At 62.8% G+C, this 25,883-nt stretch overlaps 1 protein-coding gene across 2 annotated transcripts; it reads left to right on the top strand.

Annotated features, from left to right (window-relative positions):
• The first annotated feature begins 705 nt into the window (after window positions 1–705).
• On the top strand, window positions 706–19,714 carry DQX1 (DEAQ-box RNA dependent ATPase 1). Of its 2 annotated transcripts, none has more exons than XM_075066736.1 (12): window positions 706–771; window positions 2,310–2,643; window positions 4,935–5,128; window positions 5,829–6,204; window positions 6,355–6,600; window positions 9,123–9,234; window positions 15,972–16,130; window positions 16,690–16,881; window positions 17,178–17,303; window positions 17,634–17,824; window positions 17,995–18,185; window positions 18,463–19,714. In XM_075066736.1, exons 2-12 carry the CDS (start codon window positions 2,344–2,346, stop codon window positions 18,662–18,664), a joined length of 2,289 nt encoding a protein of 762 aa, XP_074922837.1. In that variant the 5' UTR covers window positions 706–771; window positions 2,310–2,343; the 3' UTR covers window positions 18,665–19,714. The 2 variants fall into 2 exon arrangements, with proteins under 2 accessions (XP_074922837.1, XP_032630240.1); XM_032774349.2 differs by lacking the exon at window positions 706–771 and adding an exon at window positions 1,648–1,963.
• The last annotated feature ends 6,169 nt before the right edge of the window (window positions 19,715–25,883 follow it).

Genomic DNA, 25,883 nt, shown 5'->3' with positions numbered 1-25,883 from the left:
GCTGAGTGGGCAGGGGGGCTGAGCCTGGGTGGGGGCATGGGGCTGACTGGGGCTGCTGGGGCACTGGCGGGCAGGGGGGGCTGAGCTGGCAGGGGGCACAGTCTGGCAGGGGGGGCTGAGCTGGGCAGTGGCATTGGGGTGGGGGGCTCTGGCTGGGAGGGATGAGCTGGGCGGAGGGCGAGGGGCTTGGCTGGGGTGGGGGGGGCTCTGGCTGGCAGGGGGGCCGAGCTGGGCGGGGTACACACGTCTGGGCAGGGGGGCTGAGCTGGCAGGGGGGTGGCTGGGGTGGGGGGGGCTCTGGCTGGGCAGGGGGGCTGAGCTGGGCGGGGGCACAGTCTGGGCAGGGGGGCTGAGCTGGGCAGGGGGGGCTGCTGCTGGGGGGGGGCTGGCTGGGGGGGGGGCTCTGGCGTGGCAGGGGCGGCTGGGCAGGGGGGCCTGCTGGGCCGGCGGGCGGGGGCCCACCAGCTGGTCAGTCACCGCCCCTGGCCCGAGCGGCTGCCGCTGAGCCAGCCCCGACTCCGGCGATTCGCAGCTACGACGTCTCCGGGCCCGCCCACTCTGGAGGCCCCGCCCGCGGGCAGCCTGCCCCGCCCCCCGCCGCGCCGGGGCAGCTGTGGTCGGGGCACAGACGCTGCGGGCGGGCGGGTCTCGGGTGACCGCGAGCTGGGGGCGGGGCTAAGCCATGCCCCTCTGATTGGCTGCCATGGCGCGGCACGTGACTCGTGCTTGGCGTCCCGTGACACCCCGGGGCGGGGCCTAGAGCCGGTACAGGTGAGTTGGGTCGGCTGGTCTCGGGTGCGCGGCCGGCCGGGCCGGGGCGGGGGCGGGCGGCCGGACCGCTGCAACCACCGCCTCCTCCCGGCCCCTCCCGCCGCCCCCGGGGTGCGGCTGTGCTGCGTGGCGGTGGGGCGGGGCGGGCCGGGGCGGGCACGGCGCGTGGCGTTCAGGAGCTCGAGGGCGGGGCCGGCCGGGCGGTGCCGCATCCGTCGACAACGGTCGGACTGCAGTCTGGGTCGCGGCGGGGGTCGCTGCACGCGCCGCTGCGGCTTGCCGCGGGCCGTCCGATTCCCCCGGGGGGCCGGCGCGGGGCCGGGCACGGCGCGGTGGCGTTCAACGCTCCGAGGGGCGGGCCGGCCGGCCGATGCGCCCGGCACCGTATATACTCGGACCGGTTCCCCGACGCCTGGTTCCGGCCGGGGGGGTCTCCTGCAACCGCTCCCTGCGCTTGGCCGCGGGCCAGGTCCCGTTACCCCCGGTCCCTGCCGCGGGGCGGGGCGGGGGTGTCCTGCCCCGGGGGGTGAAAGGCTCCGGGCCCCGGGTTCCTCTTGCAGCCCGGGCGGTGCCAGCTGCGCACGCCCAGGTGAGCGGGGCGGTTCGTGACACGCCCGGCGCTCCCGGCTGCTCTTCCTGAAGCCTGGGGGGTGGCCGCTCTCCCGGCCACGGACCTTGCTCAGCCCCGGGCGAGAGCCTGCTGCGGGGGGGCTGGTTCGCAGGTGGTTCCCCCACTGATTTACAGGCAGCCGGGTCTTGTGGGAAACAGGGGCAGACAAACGCCCGGCCGGTCAGTGCGACGGGGCTGGCCGGGGAGCCTGACTCGCTCCGGGGACCGCTTGAGCTTTGACCGAAAGAACCAGTGTGATCCCAGAATACGTCAAGGGGTTGTAGGAGCAGCAGCGGTGACTTTCTCTGTATCTGGCACTGGGGCGGCTGGGATCCGGTGCCCAGGTCTGGTGCCCACAGTTCAGGCTGTTGATAAGTTGGAGCGGGTCAGAGAAGAGCCGGGACTAGAAAACTTGCCTTGGAGTGAGAGACTCGGAGACCTGGATCTGATCAGCATAACAGAGACGGTTCGGGGTGACAGGATCCCAGGCTGTAGCTCCCTGTGTGGGGAACAGATATTTAGTGACTGGCTGCTCAGTCCGGCAGGGGACGGTCAAACACGGGGCAGTGCCTGGCATTTGAGGTAAGATGAATTGGACTGGCAATTAGGGGCAGGTTGTTAATGGTGAGGGGAATTAACCAGGGGAACCCAAGGGCTGAGGCGGGTTCTCCATCCCTGACAGGTTTTCAATCCAGACTGGCTGCTTTGCTAGCAGATCGGCTCCAGGCGTTCCTGTGGTGCAGCCCCAGGCCTGTGTTACATGCTGGACCCTGCTGTCTTCAGGATCTCTGACTGCCCCCCAGCTGGTGCGCGTGGAGCAAGGCCACTGGTCCTGGGGCAGTGGGGATTGGGTGTCTCCCCACTCTGCTAACTAGTTTCTCCCCTAGGGCCCAGTGGCTTCTCCGACCCCTGCCCTTTTCCCTTGCAGGTCCCGGCTCCGTCTGCCCCGCAGCCTCACTGCCATGGAGGCCAGCGATGGCCTCACCTCCCCGCTGCGGCCAAATGGCCTTGGTTCCCTGCTGGATGAAGAGGAGGAGGAGGAGGAGGAGGAGAAGGGCGAGGCCTTGGTCCTGGACTGTGAGGGAGACCTGGAGGTGAACCCCTACGATGGGCTGCCTTTCTCCTCCCGCTACTATGAGCTGCTGCAGCGGCGACGAGACCTGCCCGTCTGGACCACCAAGTACAGCTTCATGGAGCACCTGGAGAGCAGCAGCGGCATTGTCCTGGTGTCTGGGGGGCCCGGGACCGGCAAGAGCACCCAGGTGCAAGGGGGCATGAGAGGGCGTAGCCAGGGCAGGAGGGCCCTGCCTGGAAAGAACACCTACCAAATAATCCCCTTGCATGTGGCGAGCTTGGGGAACAGCCGGTGCTGCAGGGAGAGGGCGGGGGGCACAGCACCCCCGACTGAGCTCCCCACTCCCTGCCGCACAGGCCCCCTCAGTCAGCACAGTGCTGCAGGGAGTGGGGAGCTCGGTCGGGGGCGCTGTGCTGCTGGCTTGCTGGTGAGACTCCTGGGCTCCTTTGAGTACCTGCCCTTGGTGTCCGGAGGTTCTCGTGGGGACAGGAGCACAGAGCTAAATGGCTTGGCAGCTGCTGCTGGCAGTGGCTACGTCCTGCAGTCTAGGGTGCTGTGACTACGGGTGCCACGGGAGGGGGGGCCAGTGGGCAGGGTCCATTGTACGCCTGACTGCGGCTCTTGTCTGTTTGCGAAGCCCCCTCGGGGCAGCACATGGGGAAGTCAGGGTTACGGGAGGCTGGGCTCTCCCTGCCGGCCGCCCTGGGAATTGGCTTTCAGTTGTGCCTGGCACTGGCTGGGACTCAGCTGGGTCTGCGCTGTGAGCTGCAGAGTGGGTGGCCGGGGACTCCCGAGGGGGCGTGAGCCCGGAAGAGTGGTACTTGGGCCCCAGACACCTTGACTTGTTGGGCTGCGATATTGGTGTACCGAGCAGCCCAGTCGGGACCCAGTTCTCTGGCCGCTGTCCTGGCATTAAAGACACACAGCCCCTGCCCCTGCCCCAGAGAGCTCTCACACACAGCAAGACAGACAGACTGATGGGGGCTGGCTTGTCTGCAGAGTCCCAGGCTGCCAGTACCTGACAACCAGCAGCCTAGGTGCCAACCCTCCAAGCTGCAGCACCTGCAGACAGCTGAGCTTCTTGGCCCTCTGCCCCTTGTGCATGTCTCTTCCGCCCCAGCCGCCTTGGCAGAGAAGCTGGAGACGCTAGTCAGGACTTTGACCTGGGGGAGGGGTTGTTTTCAAGCAGCGTGTGTCTGGAGCTCTGCTCTGCTGTAGGCCCCAGCCAGGCCGTGGGCCTGGAGATGGAGGCGGGAGCCTCCCAGGATTCTCCCAGGCCACTGTGAATTGCTGGCAACCTCTCCTGGTGCATGCCCAGGGGTTGCCCAGGCTTCCTAGCAACGGAAACTGGAGCCTGGCTGGTGTGGGGTATATGGGCGGGGTGGCTCTGTAAGGGAGCAGATTTCTGCCTGGGGCCAGCTGCAGCCCCCAGGAGCAGAGCTGTGCCTGCAGGCGGGTCAGGCCAAAGGGGCGCACGAGAGGTGTTTGGAGGGGCCTGGGTGCTTCCCTTATCTCTGTGATTGGTATCGGCCCCGTGATTGCGATCTTGGCTCTGTGCGGCCAGCAGAGCCCCCGTGGGGCAGGGCAGCCCTGCTGCAGGTTTATATCTCAGGGCCTCCTCTTACTACAACTGTCACTCAAGGTCCACTGGGCTGCCCTCTCACCTGCACCCTAGATTTCTGCCTCAGGGGTCCGTGGCATGCTGCAGGGAGCATGGGCCTTTCCAGGTTCTCAATCAGCTGCCCCACAATCTCGGAAGACTTTGCTCCTTGGCTGAGGGGCCCACAGCTGCTGTGGGGGTGACAGGGTGGAGGGGACTAGCCCCTGGCTGAGCTGCCAGGAAGGAACTCCTCATGGATGGCATGGCTGGGCGCCAGCTGCCTGCTGCCAACCTCTGTGCCCAGGAGCATCTGTGGTACCTGGGATTGTTGACAGTGCCTGTGCTCACCTCAGTGTCTGGGTGAGACAGCTCTGCTGGGATCTCCTGGCCCCTGCCAGCTGGACACATTGGTTCTGCCCCTGGCAGGGCCGTGTGGCACCCACAGCATGTGGCACAGGCATGCCTGGGTGCTGGCTGGTGAGTCTTGCCCACATGCTCAGGGTTTAACTCATCGCCATATTTGGGGTCAGGAAGGAATTTTTCTCCAGGCAGATTGGCAGAGGCCCTGGAGGTTTTTCACCTTCCTCTGCAGCATGGGGCACGGGTCACTTGCTGGAGGATTCTCTGCAGCTTGAGGTCTTCAAACCACAATTTGAAGACTTCAGTAACTCAGACATAGGTTAGGGGTTTGTTATAGAAGTGGATGGGTAGGATTCTGTGGCCTGCATTGTGCAGGAGGTCAGACTAGATGATCGTAATGGTCCCTTCTGACCTTAAAGTCTATGAATCTATGTCACGTGGGTGGCTCTGGGCCAGTGGGGCTAGGCTGTTGTGCCCACATGGGGTGACCTGTGTGCCTTGCCCCACTCTCCTTGCAGATCCCCCAGTGGTGTGCAGAATATGTCCTCTCGCAGCAGTTCACACATGGCCTGGTGGCCTGTAGCCAGCCCCATGGCCTGGCCGCCCTCAGCCTCTCGCTGTGCGTGGCTGATGAGATGGACCTGAACCTGGGCCACGAGGTTGGCTACTGCGTCCCCCACGAGGACTGCTGCACCCAGGAGACCCTGCTCAGGTGAGCTGTGCACACTGAGACCTGCCTGTGGGACTAGGGCTGCCCCTCCTTCCCCGATCCAGGCTCCTTCTCGCTTGCTAGCCGCATGGTGCCCTGATCCGCCCCCGCTGGGCTTGTCGGGGGCTCAGCCCGGAGCCAGGGCATACGAGGGCGGCGCTGGAGTCCAGGCTCAGCAGCAGACAGCCAGGCCACTCCACCAGCCTCCTTCCTGGGGAGAGGCCGAGGACAGCTCGGTCCCAGGTTTCCCCTGTGCTCTATACTGGGACGAGACCGACCAGAACTGGGCCTCTGGTGGCTGGGGAGCAGGGCCAGACCTGGGCCAGGCTCCATGTGTCTGGGCTGGGGGCACCCCTCTCGGGCAGGGCGGGGCCCAGCTAGGATCCTGTTTAAGGAAGGGCTCCAGGATTGGAGGAGTGAGAAGGAGGCCGCACTGCAAGGGTCATGCTGTGGGCATCAGGTGGGGGCTCTGGCAGTGAAGGTGTTAAGGGGGGCGCCTGTGCCTGGGACTCTCTTGGGTTGGGCCTGACACCTCGCGGCTCAGGGGACAAGGACACGGTTCCCTCCTGAGAGTGGGGGAGGGGGGCCTCCCAAATCCCCTCCAAGTCCCCCGCAAGTTCTGCCGGTGCCCCTCAATCCCGAACTGCAGCCCCTGCCATCCCAGCTCTGGGCTGCCTCTGACCCTGGTGCTTGGTGCTGGCAGATTCTGCTCGGATGAGATGCTGCTGCGGGAGATGATGTCGGACCCTCTGCTGCGCCAGTACGGGGTCATTGTGCTGGACGAGGTGCAGGAGCGCACGGTGCCCACAGACGTGCTGCTCGGGCTGCTGAAGGATGTGCTGCGCCAGCGCCCCGAGCTCAAGGTGGTGGTGGTGACAGTGCCGGCCCTGGAGGAGCGGCTGCGGGCCTTCTGCGGGGACCCTCCTGTGGTGCGGGTACCAGGACCCAACCCGCCTGGCCAGCTGGTGTACAGGGATCCACTGGCTCGGGGCCACGTCTCGGCCGCATGCCAGGCGGTTTTGGACATTCACCGGCACCAGGAACCTGGTGACGTGCTGCTCTTCCTGGCCAGTGAACAGGTGGAGACTGGGGGGCTGGTGGGACCATTCTCTGGCGGGGTGCTTGCGAGAGAGGGGAGGAGGTGCTGAGACTTGCTTTGGGGGATGGTCCCCAGCCATGCAGCAAAGGGGGTGTCCTGTCACTAACGGTGCCTGCTCCCCTCCCTGCAGGAGATCAGTGAGTGCTGCGAGGCCATCCGCACCGAGGTTGTGGCCCTGAACCCAGGGCTGGGGCCGCTGCTGGCCCTACCCCTGCACCCGGGGGTGGGGCGGGCAGCCCAGAAGGTCTATGAGGTGCCGGAGCAGGGCAGCAGGCCGCAGGGCCGGCGTGTGATTGTCACCCACTGGCTCGCAGATTCGTCCTTCTCCCTGGGGACTGTGCGCTACGTCATCGACACGGGGCTGGAGCTGCGCAGTGTGAGTACGGCACGGGGAGGCTGGCTCAGCCTCGCCCAGGGGCCCTACCCAAAGCCATCTCTACCCAACTCCTTGGGCAGCACTGCCCCTCCTGCCAATTTCCACATGAAAATAAGTAGGGCCCTGCCAATTTTAGGGTCCATTTTGGTCAATTTCACGGTCACAGGATTTTTAAAATAGTAAATTTCATGATTTCAGCTATTTAAATCATGGTGTAATAGTAGGGGTCCTGATCCATAAAGGGGGTGGGGGGGGGGGAAGGGTCACAAGGTTATTGTAACAGGTTTCAGAGTAGCAGCCGTGTTAGTCTGTATCCGCCAAAAGAACAGGAGTCCTTGTGGCACCTTAGAGACTAACAAATTTATTTGGGCATAAGCTTTCATGGGCTACAGCCCACTTCATCAGCTGCATGGAGTGAAAAATACAGTAAGCAGAATATATATTATAACACATGAAAAGATGGGCGTTGCCTTACCAAGTGGGGGGTCAGTGCTAACCAGCCAATTCAATTAAGGCGGAAGTGGCCTATTCTCAACAGTTGACAAGAAAGGTGAATATCAAGAGAGGCAAAGTTTGTTAGTCTCTAAGGTTATTGTAGTGGAGCGTGCAGTACTTGCTACCCTCGCTTCTGAGCTGAAGGGAAGGAAAGGAGCAGGGCTTATCTGTAGAGCCTACGAAATTCTTGGCCATGAAAAATGCGTCATGGACAGTGAAATCTGGTCTTTTGTGTGCTTTAACCCTATACTATACAGATTTCACAGAGGGAGACCAGCATTTCTCAAACTGGGGCAAAAGGAACTTGCAGGGGGGTTGAGTGTCACAAGGTTATTTTGTGGGAGGGAAGGAGGTTCCCCGAGGAGGAAAGGCCCCGTAGCCCGGTCCCTCTGCCCCGCTGCCAGCTTGGAGCCGGCGTTCCCAGGAGGAAAGGCCCTGTATCCTGGTCCTGCGGCTGGCTTCGAGCCGGCGTTCCCCAGGGAGGAAAGGCCCTGTATCCTGGTCCCTCTGCCGCGCGGCCGGATTGGAGCCGGCGTTCCCCAGCGGGGGAAAGGCCCCGTATCCCGGTCCCTCTGCCGCGTGGCCGGATTGGAGCCAGCGTTCCCTGGGGGGGAAGGCCCCGTATCCCGGTCCCTCTGCCCCGTGGGCGGATTGGAGCCGGCGTTCCCCAGGGGGGAAAAGGCCCGCCTCTCATTCCCCTGAGCCAGCCAGTCCCCACCCTGGGGCTGGGTCAGATAGGGTTCCCAACTCTCCAGGTTTGGCCTGGAGTCTCCCGGAATCGGCACCTGCCTCCCGGTGACTGTTGAAAGCAGCTGTCATAAGGTATAATTCCCAAATCTGAACCTTAGCATCCAAATTTTGTGTACCTGCATGAATTCCTCTAAGCTTAATTACCAGCTTAGATGTGATAGCACTGCCACCAACCAGGAATTCCAGTGCCTGGTACACTCTGATCTCCCCAACCTTCCCTGGGGACCCCAAGAACCCAAACTCCTTGGATTCTTAAAACCAGGAGAAATAAACCATTCCCCCTTCTTTCCCCCTCCCAGACTTTCCCTCTCTCTGGTTATCCTGAGAGATACTGATCCAACTCTTTAAATCACAATACAGAGAAGCATGTCCCTTCCCTTCCACAAAGAGGCAAACAGATTCAAGGAAACAGAGAGAGATTCTAACTCTCCCCCCTCCCGTCTCCCCACCAGTCCTGGTGAGTTATCCCAATCCCCTGGGATAAACAAGGGAAACAGAAAAAGATCAATCAGTTTCTCTAAAAGAAATCTTTAATAAAAGAAAGGAAAAAGTAAAGAATTATCTTAGTAACTTCAAGATGTATATTACACCACTAGAAAGAAACTTTCCCCCAGTACCAATACAAATCAAAATATTCCCAGCAACTACACATATAAAAGTTAACCACCCAGTCCACACTTGCAAATAGAGTAAAACAATCAAAAAGCCTAAAATCGCCTTTTACTTACTCGCTATTCTGAATAGATAAGAGACTGTAGCAGGGAGATTGGCAGAGACCTGGTTCACCTCTAGTCCTGTCCAGGACCCCGAGAGAACAAAGCCAAACCCAAAAACCACAAACAAAGGCTTCCCTCCCTTGAGATTTGAAAGTATCTTGTTTCTGATTGGTCCTCTGGTCAGGTGTTGTTTGTTGACAGAGACATTTAACCCTTGCTCTCTGTTTATGACAGCAGCTCAGGAGACTTTAAGAGGAGGTTTTGGGGTTGGTAACCCTGGGGTCGGAGCTCTTGCCTGACCCGCCTGGGGCCTGCTGCAGTCCCAGGAATCTCCCTAGGGTGGCTGGTCCGACGTGGACACCTGCTGGTGAGAATGTGGTACTGCGGCTTGCAGAGCAAAGCCTTCCAAGCCGGGGCTGATTTCTGCATCTGGTGCAAGTGGGAGAGCAGAAGTCCAGTGCCGCTGGTGAGCAGACCCCAGGGCTGGCCAGGGGTATCAGTCGGCCTGCCCCCCCCCCCCCCGCCCCCTCCCACCCCCCTCGCACAGCCCTTGTCCCGCAGGTTAAATCCCCGGATCGTGCAGAGCCAGGTCTGCGGCCTCATCAGCAAGAGCCAGCGGAGTCACGGAGGCAGCGGCGAGCACCCCCAGGGAGCCCAGCAGCCCTCCCCCCAGGTGAGGCCCAGGCTCGCAGGCAAACCCTCCTCCCAGGTAGGGCCTGGCCGCAGCACACTGCCACCCACCACCCCAGTGAGGGCCGCGGGCTGCAGGCACAACCCTCACCCCCACCCACCTCCCAGGGTGAGGGCCCGGGCTGCAGGCAAACCCTCACCCCCACCCCCCCAGGTGAGGGCCTGGGCTGCAGGCAAACCCCTCCACCCCACCCCCACCCCCAGGTGAGGCCTGGGCACGCACGCTGCCACCCGGGAGGGCTAGCAACCTTCCACTGCACACAACTCACATCACACACCCCCGGGTGAGGGCCTGGGCCGCAGGCAAATGCGCCACCCCTACCCACAGGTGAGGGCCAGGCTGCAGGCAAACCCTCCACACGCCCCCTTCTACCCGGGTGAGGGCCTGGGTGTCACGGTACGAGTCTGGGGGTTCCAGCCCTGCACCCCTCTTCCTGGACCCACAGTGACTTTTATCCAGCCAGTAAAACAGAAGGTTATTGACACAGAACACAGGTTACAGCAGAGCTTGCAGGCACAGTCAGACCCCTCCACTGAGTCCTTCTGGGGGTTAAGGGTGCTTGGATCCCAGCTAGGATCCCTGAATTCCGCCCACAGCCCAAACCCAAACTGTCCTGCTTCCTCCTCGCCGCCTTCTCGCCAGGTGCCCCCCCTCCTCCGCCGGGTCGGTTACAGCCTGAGCACCTGTCCATCACCTAAAGTCCTCCCCTGCTTTCCCGTTCCCCCCACAGACAGCCCTACATCCATCACACGCCGTATCCCTCCCCCTTCGGAACTGGACTGAGCGGGTCTACTCTGCCAGTGCCTGGGGAAGTTCAGGGCCCTCCTCCCGGGAACAGCGTCCGCTCTATCAGGTTGGCACTTCCCTTCACATGGACCGCACGTCCATCGTCATAGTCCTGCAGGAGCAGGCTCCACCTCAGGAGCTTGGCGTTGGCTCTTTCATCTGGTGTCAGCCAGGTCAGTGGGGAGAGTGGTCGGTGTACACGGTGACAGTGTCGCCCAAAGAGATAATGGGCCTCTAACTTCTTAGGGCCCACACCATGGCCAGGCATTCCTCTCGATGGCCGCATAGTTTTGCTCCCGGGGTAGCAGCTTCTTGCTCAGGTACAATGATGGGTGTTCTCTCGCTCCCTTTCATCCTCCTGCATTAACACCCGGGCCCCCAGTCCGTGTCATGAGCGTCGGTGAACATCCATAAAGGGTTTGCTCAAAATCTGCGTTCCGCCAGAATGGGGCCACTGACCAGAGCCTCCTTCAGCGCCCGGAAAGCCTCCTGGCACGGCTGCAGTCAGATCACCTTGTGGCTATCCCCTTTTGCACAAGTTCAGTGATGGGCCGGCTATGGCGCTAAATGGGGCACGAACCTTCGATAGTACACCGCCATCCCAATAAAGGCCTGGACCTGCTTCTTGGTTTGGGAGCAGGCCAGTCTCTGATCACCTCGCCCTTGGCTTGGTTCGGCTTTAGGCAGCGCGCTCCCCACCCGATGGCCCAGGTAAGATACTTCAGCCATCCCCACCTTGCAACTTCTCAGCCTTCCACCGGTTAACATCCAGCCTCCCGGATTCGTCCAGGACTTGTCGTAACCCTGGGACACATGGTCCCTCCCAGGCCTGGCTGAAGACGCAGATGTCGTCAATATACGGCCACGGCAAAACTCTCCATCCCCGCAGTAGCTGATCCACCCAGGCGCTGGAAAGGTGGCCGGCGCTCCCCTTGAGGCCAAGGGCAGGGTCAGAAACTCGTAGAGTCCCCAGAGGGTGATAAAGGCCGATTTCAGCCTGCATATCTGCATGCCAGCGGCACTTGCCAGTAGCCCTGGTAAAGAATCCATGGTGGTGAGGTACCGAGCAGCTCCCAGCTATGCTAGAGCTCGTCAGGCCCTGGGCATTGGGGTGGCATCAAGATACGGTGATGGCATTAGAGCTTTCGATTAGCTCACACAGAACCGAATTGACCCATCCTTCTTGGGGATCGCAACCACTGCGAGGCCCAAGGGCTGGAAGACTGGCTGGAATTCACACCCAATGCCAGCATGTCCCTGACCTGACTCTTTCCAGATTCTGGGCAGCTTTTTACAGTGACCCGAAAAGGGGAGCATTTATGGGGGGATGTGACCCAGTCTCCACCCTGTGGACAGTCAAATTAGTGCGTCCAGGCTGGTTGGAAAACAGCTTGTCGGACAGATGCAGACCCCTCTGATCTCAGCGTGCTGGGCTCATGTCAGCTGATCAGAGAGGGGAATCGCCTCCGGGGGACCAGCTTTGTCCCAGGGAATAGATCCAACTAAGGGTCATCTCCTGCCCCTCCCAGTGTCCACACACGGCCAACACCACATTCCCTGTCATAAGTATGGTTTCATCATGTTCACATGGTACACCCGCGGTGATGTGCCCGGTTTTGACAGCTCCACCACATAGTTTACCTCATTCAGTTGCTTGATAACCTTGAAGGGTCCTTCCAGGCGGCCTGGAGTTTATTTTTCCTCACGGGGATGAGAACCATCACCTGATCCCCGGTGGCAAAGGCACGGGGCCCGTGCCGTGCGGTCATACCAGACCTTCTGCTTCCTCTGGGCTCGGGCCAGATTCTCCCTGGCCAGGCCCATGAAGCTCGGCCAGTCTTTCCCGGAAGGTCAGGACATACTCCACCACTGACTCTCCCTCGGGAGTGGCCTTCCCCTCCATTCATCTCTCATCAGGTCCAGGGCCCCCTTACTCGCCTTCCATACACAGTTCGAAAGGCGAAAACCGGTAGACTCCTGGGGTACCTCCCTGTACGCGAACAGCAGGTGAGGTAAGTATTTGTCCCAATCCTGCGGGTGCTGGTTCATAAATGTTTTTAGCATCATCTTCAGCGTCCCGTTGAACCTTTCCACCAGCCCGTTGGACTGGGGGTGATACGCTGAGGCCCAGTTGTGCTGCACCCCACATTTCTGCCATAAGGACTCGGAGCAGGCCCCTGACATGAAGTTGGATGCCTGATCCGTTTAAGACCTCCTTGGGGAACCCCACCCGGCTGAAAATTGTCAGCAGCGCATCTGCCACTGTGTCGCTTCAATAGAGGACAAGGCCACCGCCTCGGGGTAGCGAGTGGCAAAATCCACCACCACCAGGATGTATTTTTTCCCTGACCGGGTCATCTTGCTGAGAGGTCCCACTATGTCCATGGCCACCTTCTGGAAGGTTCTTCTATGATGGGTAAAGGCCTCAAGGCTGCTTTCCCTTGTCCGGCCTTCCCCACCCTCTGGCAGGGGTCACAGGATTGGCAGTACTGTCGGACATGGGTAAAGACCCCAGGCCAGTAAAAGTTCTGTAGCAGCCTCTGCCTGGTGCGCCGGATTCCCTGGTGTCCTGCGAGAGGGATGTCATGGGCCAGGTACAGCAGCTTGTGGCGAAACTTCTGGGGAACCACCAGCTGCCTCCTGATCCCCATGACTCTACCTCCCTGGGGGAGCCCATTCTCGGTACAGGAACCCCTTCTCCCAGGAACCTCTCCTTGCAACCTCTCCTCAGGGTCTGTTCCGCACTAAGGTCAGCCCGGTCCCTGGCTTCCGCAAGGAGGGATCTTTCTGCAACTTCCGCCCGGAACTCAGCAGCTGGGACAGGGATGGGACACTTAAGCTCTCTCTTGCTGGCTGGGTCTGAGGTCGCAGCCTCTCTGAGCATGCCCCTGGGCACTCCCCCCCCCCCAGGTTAGGGTCCTGCACCTCGGGCCGAGTACCTTCCCGTTGTCGGGGTGCAGTGCCCTTTGCCGACTCTGACTACGAGTCACGACCAGGGCACTCTGAGTGCTACTAGCCAGTCCTCAAGGTCCCCTCCCATTAACACTCCGTGGGCAAATATGGGTGTACCCCACGTCCTTGGGGCCTCCTTGGCCCCCCACTTCAGATGTACTCTCGCCACGGGCACCTTGAATGGGGTCCGCCACGCCCATCAGGGTCAGGTAGGTGTCGGGCACCATCCGATCTGAGCCTACCACCTCGGGATCGGGCAAGCGTCACCTCTGCACCTGTGTCCCAGTACCCAGTGACCTCCCTCCCATCTACCTCCAGGGAAACAAGGCACTCCTTCCGGAGGGCAGCCCGCGCCCCCGGTAAACTAAGAACCCGGAGGCTGGCGCTTCCAGCCCCCCAGAGAGCTGACCTGGGGACCCCCCCTCCTTCATAGGTGGTATGTTGCCAGCCCCCTTTCCCGGGAATGTAGCCCATCTTCCGATTGGGTTTTTACCCAGTCCACCTCTGCGGGTTGGGTCTGCTCGGTCTGTCCCTGAGCTTGGGGCACTGGGCCGTATGGCCTCGTTGGCCACATTGATAGCAGCCCATGTCTCGTGGGTCCCTTGAGTGGGTCGGAGGGACTGACACTGGATGTTCCCTTTTGGGGGGTTCTCCATAGGCCCGCTGGGAGGTCCCATGATGACTCTCTCTCTGCGTTGAGGCAGGCCTGCTCCTTCGAGACTCTCTCCCTGCCATCCCTGCCCGACTGTCCACAAATTGGTCGGCAAAGTTGGCCTGCGTGCGCGGGTTCTCCGGTTTCTGGTCCCTCAACCACAGCCTCAGGTCAGACGGGCACTGCTCATACAGGTGCTCCAGTATGAACAGGTCCAGCAAGTCCTCTTTAGTTTGGGCCCCCGCTGTCCACTTGCGGCATACCCCTGCGCCCGGTTGACCAGTTGTAGGTATGTGATCTCACGGGTTTTACGCTGACTCCGGAACCTTTCCGGTACACTCAGGAGTCAGCCCAACTCGCGGAGCAGGGCCTGTTTGAACAGTTCGTAGTCACCGCCTTCGCCCCTTTCAGTCGCTGTACACCTCACGGCCGTGGAGTCCAGTAAGGGGGTGAGAATGAGATCCTGTTGCAGGCAACCCGTGCAGCTCGCAGCATTCTCAAAGGCGTCAGGAAGGTATCTATGTCCTCCCCTCCTTACGCCGGGGCAGCAAGCGCTTATCAAATTCGCTGTAGGTTTGGGTCCCCCCTCACTCACCGCACCGGGGCCTCACGGCTCCTCACCGGGCCAGCTCCAGCTCATGTTTACGCTGGTCTCCTTCTCCTCCAGCTCATGTTTTACGCTGGTTCTCCTCATGTTTACGCTGGTTCACTTCTCTCCAGCTCTTGTCTTTTAACTCGAGCTCCTCCTGTCTCAACTTCCTTTCCTCTTCCAGCCACAGCTGCTCCACAGCTGTCGAGCGTCGCCGGGAGGATCCCCTGCTGGGGGTGAGCATCGCTGCCGACCCTGTGGCCGGGGGTCACGGTGCCCTCGGCATTCGCTGGGCTCCTCCCCGCCGCTTCTCTGGCCTAGGAAGGGGGGGTCTCGGGAAGCCTCATCCGCCGTCTGACCACTCCCGGGGGACAGCACTGGTGATGCACTGCATCTGCCAGGCTGCTTCCTCAGAGACAGGGCTCCGGTCTCCCTCCTCCAGCTGGGCATCAGCTGGTCCTGGTCAGCCTCCTTTGCGCAGCCCCTCTGCTTGCGCAGCTCCAGCAGGTCACACTTGCGCCGCTTGGCATACATCTTCCTGCTGGCCACTCACAGGCGGGGTGCTCGCTGCTCCCCACGGTTTCAGGGGGCCCTAGTGCACCAGCCCTTCTTGAGGTCACCATCTCTCTGCCAGGGTCGAGCTGCAGACTCCTCCGCCCCTGGGACCGCTCCTGCATCCCCCGGGGGACCTGTTACTGCAAAGTCCTTCTCACTGGGCCACCACTCCAGGGGTTAATCACCCCTTCGTTTTACTGCTCCCCAGTCACTTACTGCAGGAAGCGCCGTCCATGGGGTGCAGTATCTCCCACCACTGCCACAGTTTGTCACGGAGTCGGGGGTTCCAGCCTGCACCCCTCTTCCTGGACTCACAGTGACTTTTATCCAGCAGTAAAACAGAAGTTATGTGACACAGGAACACAGGTTACAGCAGAGCTTGCAGGCACAGTCAGGACCCCTCCACTGAGTCCTTCTGGGGTTCAGGGTGCTTGGATCCCAGCTAGGATTCCCTGAATTCCGCCACAGCCCAAACCCAAACTGTCCTGCCTTTCCTCGGCCAGGTCCCCCCTCCTCCCTGCCGGGTCGGGTTACAGCCTGAGCACCTGTCCATCACCTAAAGTCCTCCCCTGCTTTCCCGTTCCCCACACAAACAGCCCTACTCCATCACACTGGGCCGAGGCAAATGTTGCCACCCCACCCCAGGTGAGGGCCCGGGCTGCAGGCAACCCCTCACCCCCACACCACCCCCAGGTGAGGGCCTGGGCCGCAGGCAAACCCTCCACCCCACCCCACCCCAGGTGAGGCCCGGGCCGCAGGCAAACGCTGCTGTCACCACCCCCAGGTGATGGCCCGGGCTGCAGGCAAACCCTTCACCCCCACCCCACCCTCAGGTGAGGGCCCGTGCCTGGGCCGCAGGCAAACGCTGCTGCCACCACCCCCCAGGTGATGGCCCGGGCCGCAGGCAAACCCCTCCACCCCCACCCCACCCCCAGGTGAGGGGCCGGGCTGCAGGCAGCACGTGTCATGGACGCGCTGGGAGCTGTCAAAGCCATGGGGCTGGCAGTGCCAGGCTGGGGGACCAGCCTGGGCGTCTAGTGGGGCAAGCTCACTGGCCGGCTGGGCTGCAGCTTTGACTCCAGTTTGCTGCCACTCCGCCCCCATAGTGCCTCTTCCCCAGTGCCAACCCCACCTTCAGTGCAGCTCATGCCCCATGCCCATGGTAGCTCCCCTGTCATCTGGCAGGCACCTGCGTGCGCCTCTACTCTGAAGCCTTCTACGAGCAGTTCCTCCCGGCCGCCCCCGCCCCCCACGTAAGCGAGGCCAACCTGAGCCGTCTGGTGCTGCTGCTCAAGAGACTCGACATCGCTGACATGGGCCAGTGCGACTTCCTTGACCGGCCAGGTACAACCAGGGGCTGCGGGTTGGGAGCGGGGGTGTCTGCAGGACTGGGGATGGGAGGAAAACATGACGCTGCTCTCGCTCATCCTTTAACAATTGAGGGGAGGGGTAAATGCCTGTTAACGAGATTCCCAGCTGGCCCCATACTGGGAGGAGCTGCTGTCCCAGCGAGGGAGGAGATTAAGCTCAGAGTGGCTGGACATGGGCAGGAAACTGCAACAGGAGACTTGGCCTGGGGACACCCAGCTCGGCCACAGGCAGGAGCAGTTGGCGGGCTGGGGAGATCGGGCAGCAGGAGAGAGCCATGCACAGGGGGAGGGCCAGAGCATCTGGGGGAACCCCACCCTTCTGCCACTCCTCCATCCCAGAAGGATGGTCCCATCTAGGAGGGGAGGGAGCTGGCAGCCCTGGCGTGGGTGTGGGTGACTGCTGGTGCTGCGAAGGGGGATGAGCCCTGCAGGAAGGGAGTTTGGCACATGGGGGCGGCAGGGGGGCTCTGGAATTGGGGCTACAGCATTGGCACCTCCCCTACTGCCTGGCTGACTCCCTGCCCCCCAACCAGCCCCCGAGTCGCTGATGCAGGCCCTAGAGGACCTGGATTACCTGGCCGCCCTGGATGACGATGGGAACCTCTCGGAAGTGGGGATCATCATGTCGGAGTTCCCCCTGGACCCCCAGCTGGCCAAGGCACTCATTGCCTCGTGCGAGTTTGACTGCGTCCACGAGATGCTCACCATGGCCGCCATGCTGACAGGTAGGGGGCCAGGTGCGGGCACCATGCCCCCTGCAAGAGGGAGAAGCACCAGGGCTCCGGCTGGGGGATGCGCTCCGAGTCGAGCCTGGCTGTGCTGTCTGTCTCCTTCCTTTCTACAGCTGACAGAGGCTCTCTCTCTCCAGAGGGTCTGGTCTGCGGGGAGCCGGGCTGCAGGCCTCATGGCTGCCTGGGGGTCCAGGGCGTGGGTGGATCCCTGCCACCTGGGGACTGTGGGGGCAGCCGCAGGGAGAGCCCTGCCGGGCACTCGAGTAACTTTCCTGCCTGCCTCTCCCCAGCCTCGCCCTGCTTCGTGACCCCAGTGGCGCGCTCCGAGGAGGCTGCAGCCGTGCGCCAGCGGGCCCTACTGCACCCCGATGGGGACCACTTCACCCTCATCAATGTCTTCAATGCCTTCCAGCAGCGTGAGTGCCGCTCTGCATGCGGGTGGGGGGGATCGCCTCAGCATCTGCTGCTGCCCGCAACCTGGCATCACCCACCACTTGCACTGGCTGGCTGTGCCCCATGCCCTGGCAGGGCAACAAGGTGCTCTGGGGGCAGGTCACAGTTCCAGAGGCTACGGGCACTTGATAGGTCTGGTGTCCCCTGTCCCGAGCCGCGGGGAGTCCCAGCGGGGCTGGGGCTGGGCATGGCAGACGTGGGCAATGGAGGTGGCATGACCCCGGGAAGAGGATGGGGGCAAGAGCCTGATGCAGGCAGGGGCTGGACCCCCAGCTGACGCCCTTCTCCTGCAGATGAGCTGGATGAGGGCTGGTGCCGGCAGCACGGGGTGAGCGGCGCGGGGCTGCGGCTGGCTGGCGTCATACGGGCCGAGCTGCTGGAGGTGATGCAGCGAATCGAGCTGCCCGTCTCTCCCCCGGCCTTCGGAACAGACGACAACGTGCTCAACCTCAAGAGGGCGCTCATCTCTGGCTACTTCCTCAAGGTGGGGTAGCGCCGAGAGCGAGGGGCCTTGTGGCGCAAGGGGAGGGGGCTGGCCCAGGTCCCTGGGGGGGCCCTATGTGTGTGCAGGGCGGGGAGAGAAGGGGGGGGCACTGCCCTGCCCGCCATAGGCCCCGCTTTGTCCATCCCCACTGACCCCTCTGCTCCCCGCAGGTGGCTCGGGACATCGATGGCTCGGGGAACTACCTGATGCTGACGCACAAGCATGTGGCCCACCTGCCCCCCAACTGCTGCTACATGGTCCGGAGGCCGCTGCCCCGCCCGCCCCCCTGGGTCCTGTACCATGAGTTCACCATCTCGCAGGACAACTGTCTCAGCGTGGTCTCTGAGATCCAGCCCCAGATGTAAGGGCAGGGGGATTCTGGGGTGGGGGGAGAGGGGAGCGGAGACCCCCAGTGGGGGAATGCCTGGGGAGGGGGTTGGGGGGAGAGCCCCCAGCCTCCTCTGTGGCTGGCTGCAGGGCAGGCCCTGGAGATGCTGGCAGAGTAACACCTGGCCTGGGGCAGGGCCTGGCACCTTCTCTGTGCCCCTCCAGCCTGGTCCCTGGGTGCTGCGCGCTCCTGCCTGCCTGGGCCCTGGTGCGAGAGCCGGGCCCAGCACTGATCTGCTCTCTTCCCGCAGGCTGGTCGATCTGGCTCCCCAGTACTACCTGAGTAACCTGCCGCCCAGCGAGAGCCGCGACCTGCTCATGGAGCTGAGGGAGAAGGTGCTGGGTGCTGCGGAGCCCCTGGGCCGGCTGGAGCCAGCGCTGGATGGGGCAGGGGCTGGGGCAGGGGCTGGGGAGGAGGAAGAGAAGGACAAGGATGTGTGCGCACTCCAGTGAGTGGGAGCGAGGGGCTGCCCGGGTTCCCCTCTTGTGACAATGGGGGCTACAGTGGGCCTGGGCCCTTCCCCTCGCCCGTGCTGCCACACCAGTGCCCCGTGCTGCTGTCCCTGTGGGGTGCTCTGCTGTGCACTCCAGCCCGCTCCAGCGGGGCTCCTGGACCTCCCAGCTCCCGGTGTCGTCTCACCCAGCCCCCACCGGCTGCTCTCAGGGCCCCCTGCCGCTGTGTTACCAGGGGCCTGCTCTGCTGTGGGGCACAGGCTCTCTGCCCCACAGACCTTCCTGCCCCACATGTGGGCTGGGGAGCCAGCCTACGGCCTGACTGTATAAAGCTTTTCTGTGCCCTTTGTTCCCAGCCTTATGTCGGTTGCTGCGAGCCGGGGGGTGTTCAGCAGAGGGTGCTGTGGGGCCCAGTGCCTGCCCCTGAGCTGTGTCCCCTTCCTGGCAGCGTGCCCAGCTGGCCACCTCTGCAGGCCCTGGGCCTCATCCCCAGGGTGCTGGGGGTGCACCCTTTCCCGCCAGCGTGGGGCCGGGGCTGCCTGGGGCTGCGAGGTCAGGGCCAGCCCCGTGCCCCACGGCCCACTCACCCAGGTGCTGTGGGTGCTCAGCTCTCCTGTTGCTGAGCTGGGAGCATGGGGCCCAGCTTCCCCTCCCCACCCCACCCGTGGAATCACTCCTGCCCCCCCAGCCTTCCCTGTAATGTAAATACACCCCCCCACTGAGCCTATTGCTTTCCCTTGGCCTGCTCCAGCCCCCTTCACATCGCTCTTCATGGCCAGAGAATTACGTGGCTCCTTACAGAATACCGGCCCCTGCCTCAGCTCCCCTGCCCTTAGTCTCTGTGGGGGGGCAGAGGGGGGATCCTCCTCCCTGGCCTCCTGCAGCAGCTCCCTTCACTGGACAAGTGTAGATACGTGAGAGTGGAGACAGCCATGTGCCCTTCATAACCCTCAGCCCCAGGGTCCCTGCCAGGGCTGGCTTTAGGAACTGCGTGGCCCCATTCCAATACCCTGTGGCACTTCACTCGTTCCACACCCCCCACCGCCGAAATGTTGCCGAAGACCCGGACTGCCGCCGGGTATGTAAAAAAAAAAAATTAAAAAGAGGCCTTAGGCACGGGGCCCGATTCGAGGGAATCGAGCTAAAGCTGTCCTTGCTCAGCCTGGCGAGGGGAGCAGATGCCCATTCTCCAGCCGGGCTCTCGTCCTGCAGCGTGACACTGCCAGGGCTTCAGCCTGGGCTCCCTAACCCCTGGGGCTCTAGTCCAACGTGGAGCCTGGATCCTCTGCTTCCCCTACATGTGGGGACAGTGTTTGAATTGTTCCCTTGACACCAGGGGGTGCTGGCCCTCAGCAAGGACAGAGCTGAACCAGGGTGGTTGGGGCTGCAGTCTGTGATCAGCTGCTGCTGGGATCCTGATTCCCTCTTCTCCAGCTCTGGGTGCCGGCTCTCCAGGTGGCTGCAACCTCCCTGGGGCCCAGCGCCTGCAAGCTGCATGCTAGGGTGGGCAGAGCTGGATGGGGGGCTGCTCAGTGCATTCAGAGCCCCCCCACCAACCCCATGGCGCTGACAGGAGAGCAAACCTCAGTAAAGATCCTGCCCCAGGCAGGCTGGGCGCCAGGCTGTGCGGTGTATGCCAGCCTGAGCTGCGTCAGCAGGGACAGAGAGGTTACATCCCCTCTGTATCTGGCACCTGTGCGACCGCTGCTGGGATCCTGTGCCCACAATCCAAGGGGGCTGCTGACAACCCCGAGAGGGACAGAGAAGGGTCGGGAGAAGGGCTAAAGGGCTGGCAAACCTGCCTTAGAGCGAAAGACTCAGGGAGCTCCGGCTGTGGAGCTAGATAATCAGGTTCAGTGGTGACTTGATCCCCTCTGGCGGCCCAAACACCTAATCAGGCAGTCAGGCTAGCCGAGGACGGACGCGCTCGGCCTGGCAAAAGGGTAGGTTTTGACAGGGAGAGGAAGAACCACAGGACCAGATCCCAGAGGGATGAGGTGGATTCTCCATCCCTGACAATTGTTCGAGCGAGGCTGGGTCTAGCATCTCTGCTGTAGGGGTGAGCAGGCAGCTGGGCTCTGGCCGGGGTGGGGGGAGGGGAGGGGTGTCAGGCTGGATCATGGCACTGGTCTCTGGCTGGTGCTGAGGTGCCCTGATACCTTGTGCAGTGCTCTGTGGGACACTTCCCCGGACAGGCCCCCCCCAGGCCTGCACCCCAGAGGATCTGGGGTCCCGCAGGCCAGAGAAGCCAGAGGTGCTGGGCTGTTCTGCTCCCCATCCCTGCAGCCTCAGCTCGCTGTGCTGCCAGCGCTCTGGGCAGCAGGGCTGGCTCTGGCCACATGGTGTGGCTGCCAGTCCTTGTGTTCTGAATGGCAGGGTAAAAGGGCTGGATAAGGAACAGGGAGTCCCAGGGGGCAGACAGGGAGCAGGGGAGGTTGGATGGGGCAGAGGTTCTGGGGGTGGTGGTCAAGGGGTGGGGAATGAGGGTGATAGGTTGGGGCAGGAAGGGAGGGGGGGTTGCAAGGTGGGGGGTTCTGAGGGGGGCAATCGAGGAGGGGCGGATGGGGGCAGGAGCTAGGCTGTTTGGGGGGGCACAGCTCTCCCTACAGTTTCACAACCCCAATGTGGCCCTTGGGCCAAAAAGTTTGCCCACCCCTGTCCTAGGCCCTGGCTTCACAGGCCTCTCCCACCTAAGAAAGCTGAGCCCTCGGGGGAGCCTGGCCCTGTGCCCCGCTGAGGTGTTTCACACTGGCTGTGTTCCCCTAGGAGCTGGCGGAGGTTAAAGCGAACCCCTCCCTGCCCTGCCAGCCGCTGTCATGCGAGAAGGGAGGGGGTGGCCCTGGCAGGGCAGCGGGCCTCCCCCCGGCACGGTTGTGTTCCCTGGAAGTGCTGGGGAAGCAGAGGAGTCAGCGCCGGACTGGCCACCCCTCAGCTCACAGGGGAAGTTGTGGTCTGAGCTGTGTGGAGCCAGCACCTTGGGGGAGCCCAGCGTGGAAGCCCAGTTGTAGGAACCTTCTGCCGCTTCATATCCCAGCTCTGCTGGGCTCGGCCTCTCCTCAGGGCAGGTGCCAGCTGGGGAATGGTGGGGGGCCGGGCGGGCCATGCCCAGCCTGTCCCGCTCCATGGCAGAGGGGATGGAGCTAGTTAGGGGCTGGGCTTCCTGGAGCAGGGGCTGCAGGGGGCCTGGTCAGCTTGGGGGGCTGAGCAGAGGGGCCCCTCCCAGGTCAGTGCAACACATGAGGGGCAGGCCCTGCATGGAACCTATGCAAACACCTGGCCCCCGTGGGGAGAGGAGGGGAGGTAGCTGGCAGAGCTGGGGATGGGATGGTGGGATTCCCCCCTACACACACACACACACAGCCCCCTGCCGCTGGCTGCAAAGCTGGATGGGCCAGTGTGACAGGGCAGGGGGCCGGGGCCGCTGGCAGCGCTGTTGAAGCCCTGGGGGTGGCCCTGCTGCTCTCGGGCAGAGCTGCTGGAGTGGGTGGCTGTTCAGGCTGGCAGCTGGGCTCCAAGTCTGGCCATCCCAGCTGGAGTGGGCTGGAGCTGGGGCTGCCCAGGCTGCTCTCTGCGAGCCAGGCAGGGCGTGACGCTGCCCTTATCAGCTCAGTGACAGCAGTGCCCAACTTCCGATTTGCTTTCCAGGAACCCGAGACGGGTGGGAGCCCCTGGGCACCAGGCTGGCAGAGCACCGGACGCTGCGGGGGCAGGGCTGGGATCTCTGCGGAGCAACGAGGCTGCAGCTGAACCCCCCTTCAATCCCAGGCTGCCTCCCCAGCGCCAGCCCAGGCACCGCCTGGCCACAGCCAGGCAGTGGTGCTGCTCTGGGGATGGCCCCTCAGGGTGGAGGGCATGTCACTGCCCTTCCCCATCAACCCCAGGTGGCACATCTGTCACGGACTCACAGGTCGTGCCCACTTGTGACCCCGTGCAGTCCGTGGGGGATGCCCCTTTCAGTGCGACAGCCTTCTCGGGGGTCCACTCTCTCCTGGGGTCAGGCCCCTCCACCTCCTGGAGCCGCACCTCTCTGAGCCTTAGCACTTCTATCTCTGCCGTGGGCCCCCTTAGGGAGTCCATGCGCTCTGGACCTCCTGGGCCTCCTCACCCCTGAAGGGGTTGATCCCCCCACCACCCTGATCTCTAGACTGGAGTGACTCTCAGCCAGCGTAACACAGGAGGTTTATTGAGGGTTGAACCCAGCACAGGAAACTCTCAAGGCCTCAGGCCTGGCCTCCCTCAGCCCAGCACATCCCAGTCCCCCTGCATCCAGGTGGGCTCTGCCTGCTCCCCATCTCCAGCCTAGAGCCCCCCTGCTTCCCAGCTGGGCCTCCAATATCCCCAGCCCCAAGCTCCCTCTGTCTATTGGCTTCTCTTCAGGTAAACAGGACCGTAAACAGGGTGGCCTGGGTCTCCTCTCCTCTCAGTCCCCCTCTGGCTGGGTCCGGCTGGTCAGGTCACTGGGGTCCTCTCCCCACAGCCCATTGTCCCCCACTGGCCAGAACCGGCTGGGTCTCCGGGTCACCAGTTGCTGGGGTGTCCATCCTCCAGGCCCTTGGCTGGGGTCCCAAGTTCCCTCACTGATCCCCTGTACCAACAAACTCCCTCTCCCCTCACCTCGTTAAACCAGTAACACCTGAGGACACGGAGTCCCTGGGCGATGCTCTGGAACTGCTCCCCACAAAGCCAGGCAGGACTTTGGGGAGCCTTCTCTCCCTTGGAGCAGACTTGTTCAGGGCAAGAAGCTCACACGTCTTCACCTCCTGGGTCTCTCCTTGGAGCATTCAGCATCCTCTGCCCCTCCGTGGGCTTCCCACAGCGAGCCCACCCAGGCAGGGTCCTGGGGAAGCCACAGGGTCCTGCACCCCCACTTCGCAGTCAGACATGACTCTCAGCCAGCCAGTAACACAGAGGTTTATTCGATGACAGGAACCGGGTGTCATTGCCCGGTGGGTGACTCCATGACAGGCCCTGCCGGGCCCTTGGCCACATGCCCTGGGATTCTGCTTGCCCCTCCCTCCCCTAGCCCATGGGCCCCACTGTCCAGCCTGCTGCCCCAGGCACCCACTCCAGCCACAAGTGTAGCTGGCCCACGATGGCACCAGGTCTGTGTCCATGGAGGAGCTGATCCTGCCAGCCCGGTAGGATCACCGAGGGTGGGGAATTTGAAACAGGTGTGTGGGATGCTAATGGTACCAGAGCCATGGGTCTCAGCTGCCGCAGCGCCCCCTCCAGTCCAGTCCCACCAGCTCAGGGCTGCCCCAGCCTGGCGTGTGTCTGGGGGTGCTGTGAGGATCCCCCTCTCCCATGCCGCTGGCCATTGCAAGGTGCAGGGAGGCACCTCCCCCACCCTCATGTACCTTTGGGGTACTGACAGCTGAAGCTGCTGCTGGTTGATTTAACAAAGCCCCATTGTGGGGCCCTTTCTCCTACCCCTTTGCTTTGCCCCCTGCCCCCATTATGCAGCAGGACAAGGGCAGCTGGGTCTCCAAGCCCCAGTAGCCAAGAGTGCCCCAGCCCCAAAGGCAGCACTGCCCCCCACCCATGCAGCAGCCTCCCCTCCGCTCGCAGCAATGACTGTGATGCCAGTGCTCCTCTCCCAACCCCATGGCAGCCCCCCCCCCCCCATGGCCTGGCTGGGGAATATGGCAGCTGGGGCCCCACCCACTGGCATGTCCAGGACACTGCGTAGGGGACAGCACCCCTCTCCCCCAGCCTTCACCAGCTGCACTTGCCTGGTACCAGCAGCACTCACAGTTGCCCATCACACTCCCCGCCCTCCCCCGCTCCAGCCTGGAGCAGGGGCCCAGCTCTGGCCCGAGGGCCAAGGCACAGGCAATGCAGCCAGTGCCAGCTCCATTCAGAACCCCTGGCCCCAGGGCTCCTGCGTGCTCCAGTGCTGGGCCCTGGGGTGTGTGAGCAGCAAGGGCAGGTGGGGCAGCGGGGCCCAGATGGCAGCAGAGGCCCTGGCACTTGGCACTGATGGGAAGGTGCCACCTGCTATGGGCTTGACAGGTGCCAGCTGGGCAGGTGGCTGGAGGGCCATGGCTGTGAGCTGGGAACCCCTCAATGCCAAGTGGCCTGGAGGTGACAGGAGCAGCCTCGTGGTCTCCCAGGGGCTTCGCTGGCTGGTTCTGGTTCAGGGACACAGGGTCTAGCTGATCACCGCAGCGGAGCTAGGGAGGAATTTCCCCCGGCTCAGCCTGGCCGTGACCTTGGACAGTGTCACGGGTCCACAGGCCCGGTGCTCACACGGCTCGGGAACAACCCCCGGGGGAACCCCTCACTGTGCCAGCCCCCCAGAGTCACTGTTTCTCTGGGGGGGGCTTGGCTTTCCCACCTCCTGGGACCAACCCACGGAGCCTTCAGCCCCCTGGCATCACCCTTGAGCTCCCTGCAGCGAGGCCGGACCCCTGGGGGAGACCTGTACCCCAAAGGGAACACTGCACCCCACCTCCCTGATGGGCCGGGACTCTCAGCCAGCGGGTGACAGCAGGGGGGGTAGCAGGTGGCTGGAATGGCGTAGTCAGTCCTTGGACACCAGAGAGCAGAAAGTTACAGCCTGGGCCTGTGGGGTCAGCCCAGAGCCCCCTGACCCCTCTTCAGTCTCCATCCAGGAGCGTCTCTCCTGCCTCCAGCTGCCCCCGCAGAACCACCCCACCTGCCCCCTCCTCAGCCCTTTGGCCTCCAGCTGCTCACACCTGGATGGCTTCTGCGGTGGCTAGGGGGGGATCATCCAGGGTTGTTAGGTGCCAGGTGCCAAATGGCTGGGCAATTGGAGTGGCCATTGTCTTCTGGGACTGTCCGTGGGCCTGGGGCCCAGCCAGGTGCAATCACACCTGGATCTCTGCATAAAGTAAACACCCTTTTCCTCCCACCTAATTACCCATGCACCACACAGGGAAAATTGAGGCATGCACAGTATCCATACATCATATTACAGAAAATTCCTCCCTGTCCCAAGGGGTTTGTCACCTTCCTCAGCAGCATGTGGGGGTGGGTCACCAGGCAGGATTAGCTGGGTTAGCTTATTTTGTCATTTCCCTGTCACTGTGGGGCCCTCGGGTCACTCTGTCCCGCCTGTTCGCTGCCGGTGACACATCCAGTCTAGTCCCCTGTGAGCTGTGCTATTTTAGTCCAGTTTTGGTTTAGTGGGCGGGTGCTGGCAGGGGTGGGGCCTGTGATTTACAGGTCAGACTAGCTGACCTGGTAGCCCCTTCTG

Source organism: Chelonoidis abingdonii, chromosome 5 (assembly GCF_003597395.2).
Source record: "Chelonoidis abingdonii isolate Lonesome George chromosome 5, CheloAbing_2.0, whole genome shotgun sequence".
Lineage (NCBI taxonomy): Eukaryota > Metazoa > Chordata > Testudines > Testudinidae > Chelonoidis > Chelonoidis abingdonii.
The sequence above is the reverse complement of the archived record's forward strand: the minus strand, read 5'-3'. Positions and strand labels throughout refer to the sequence as shown.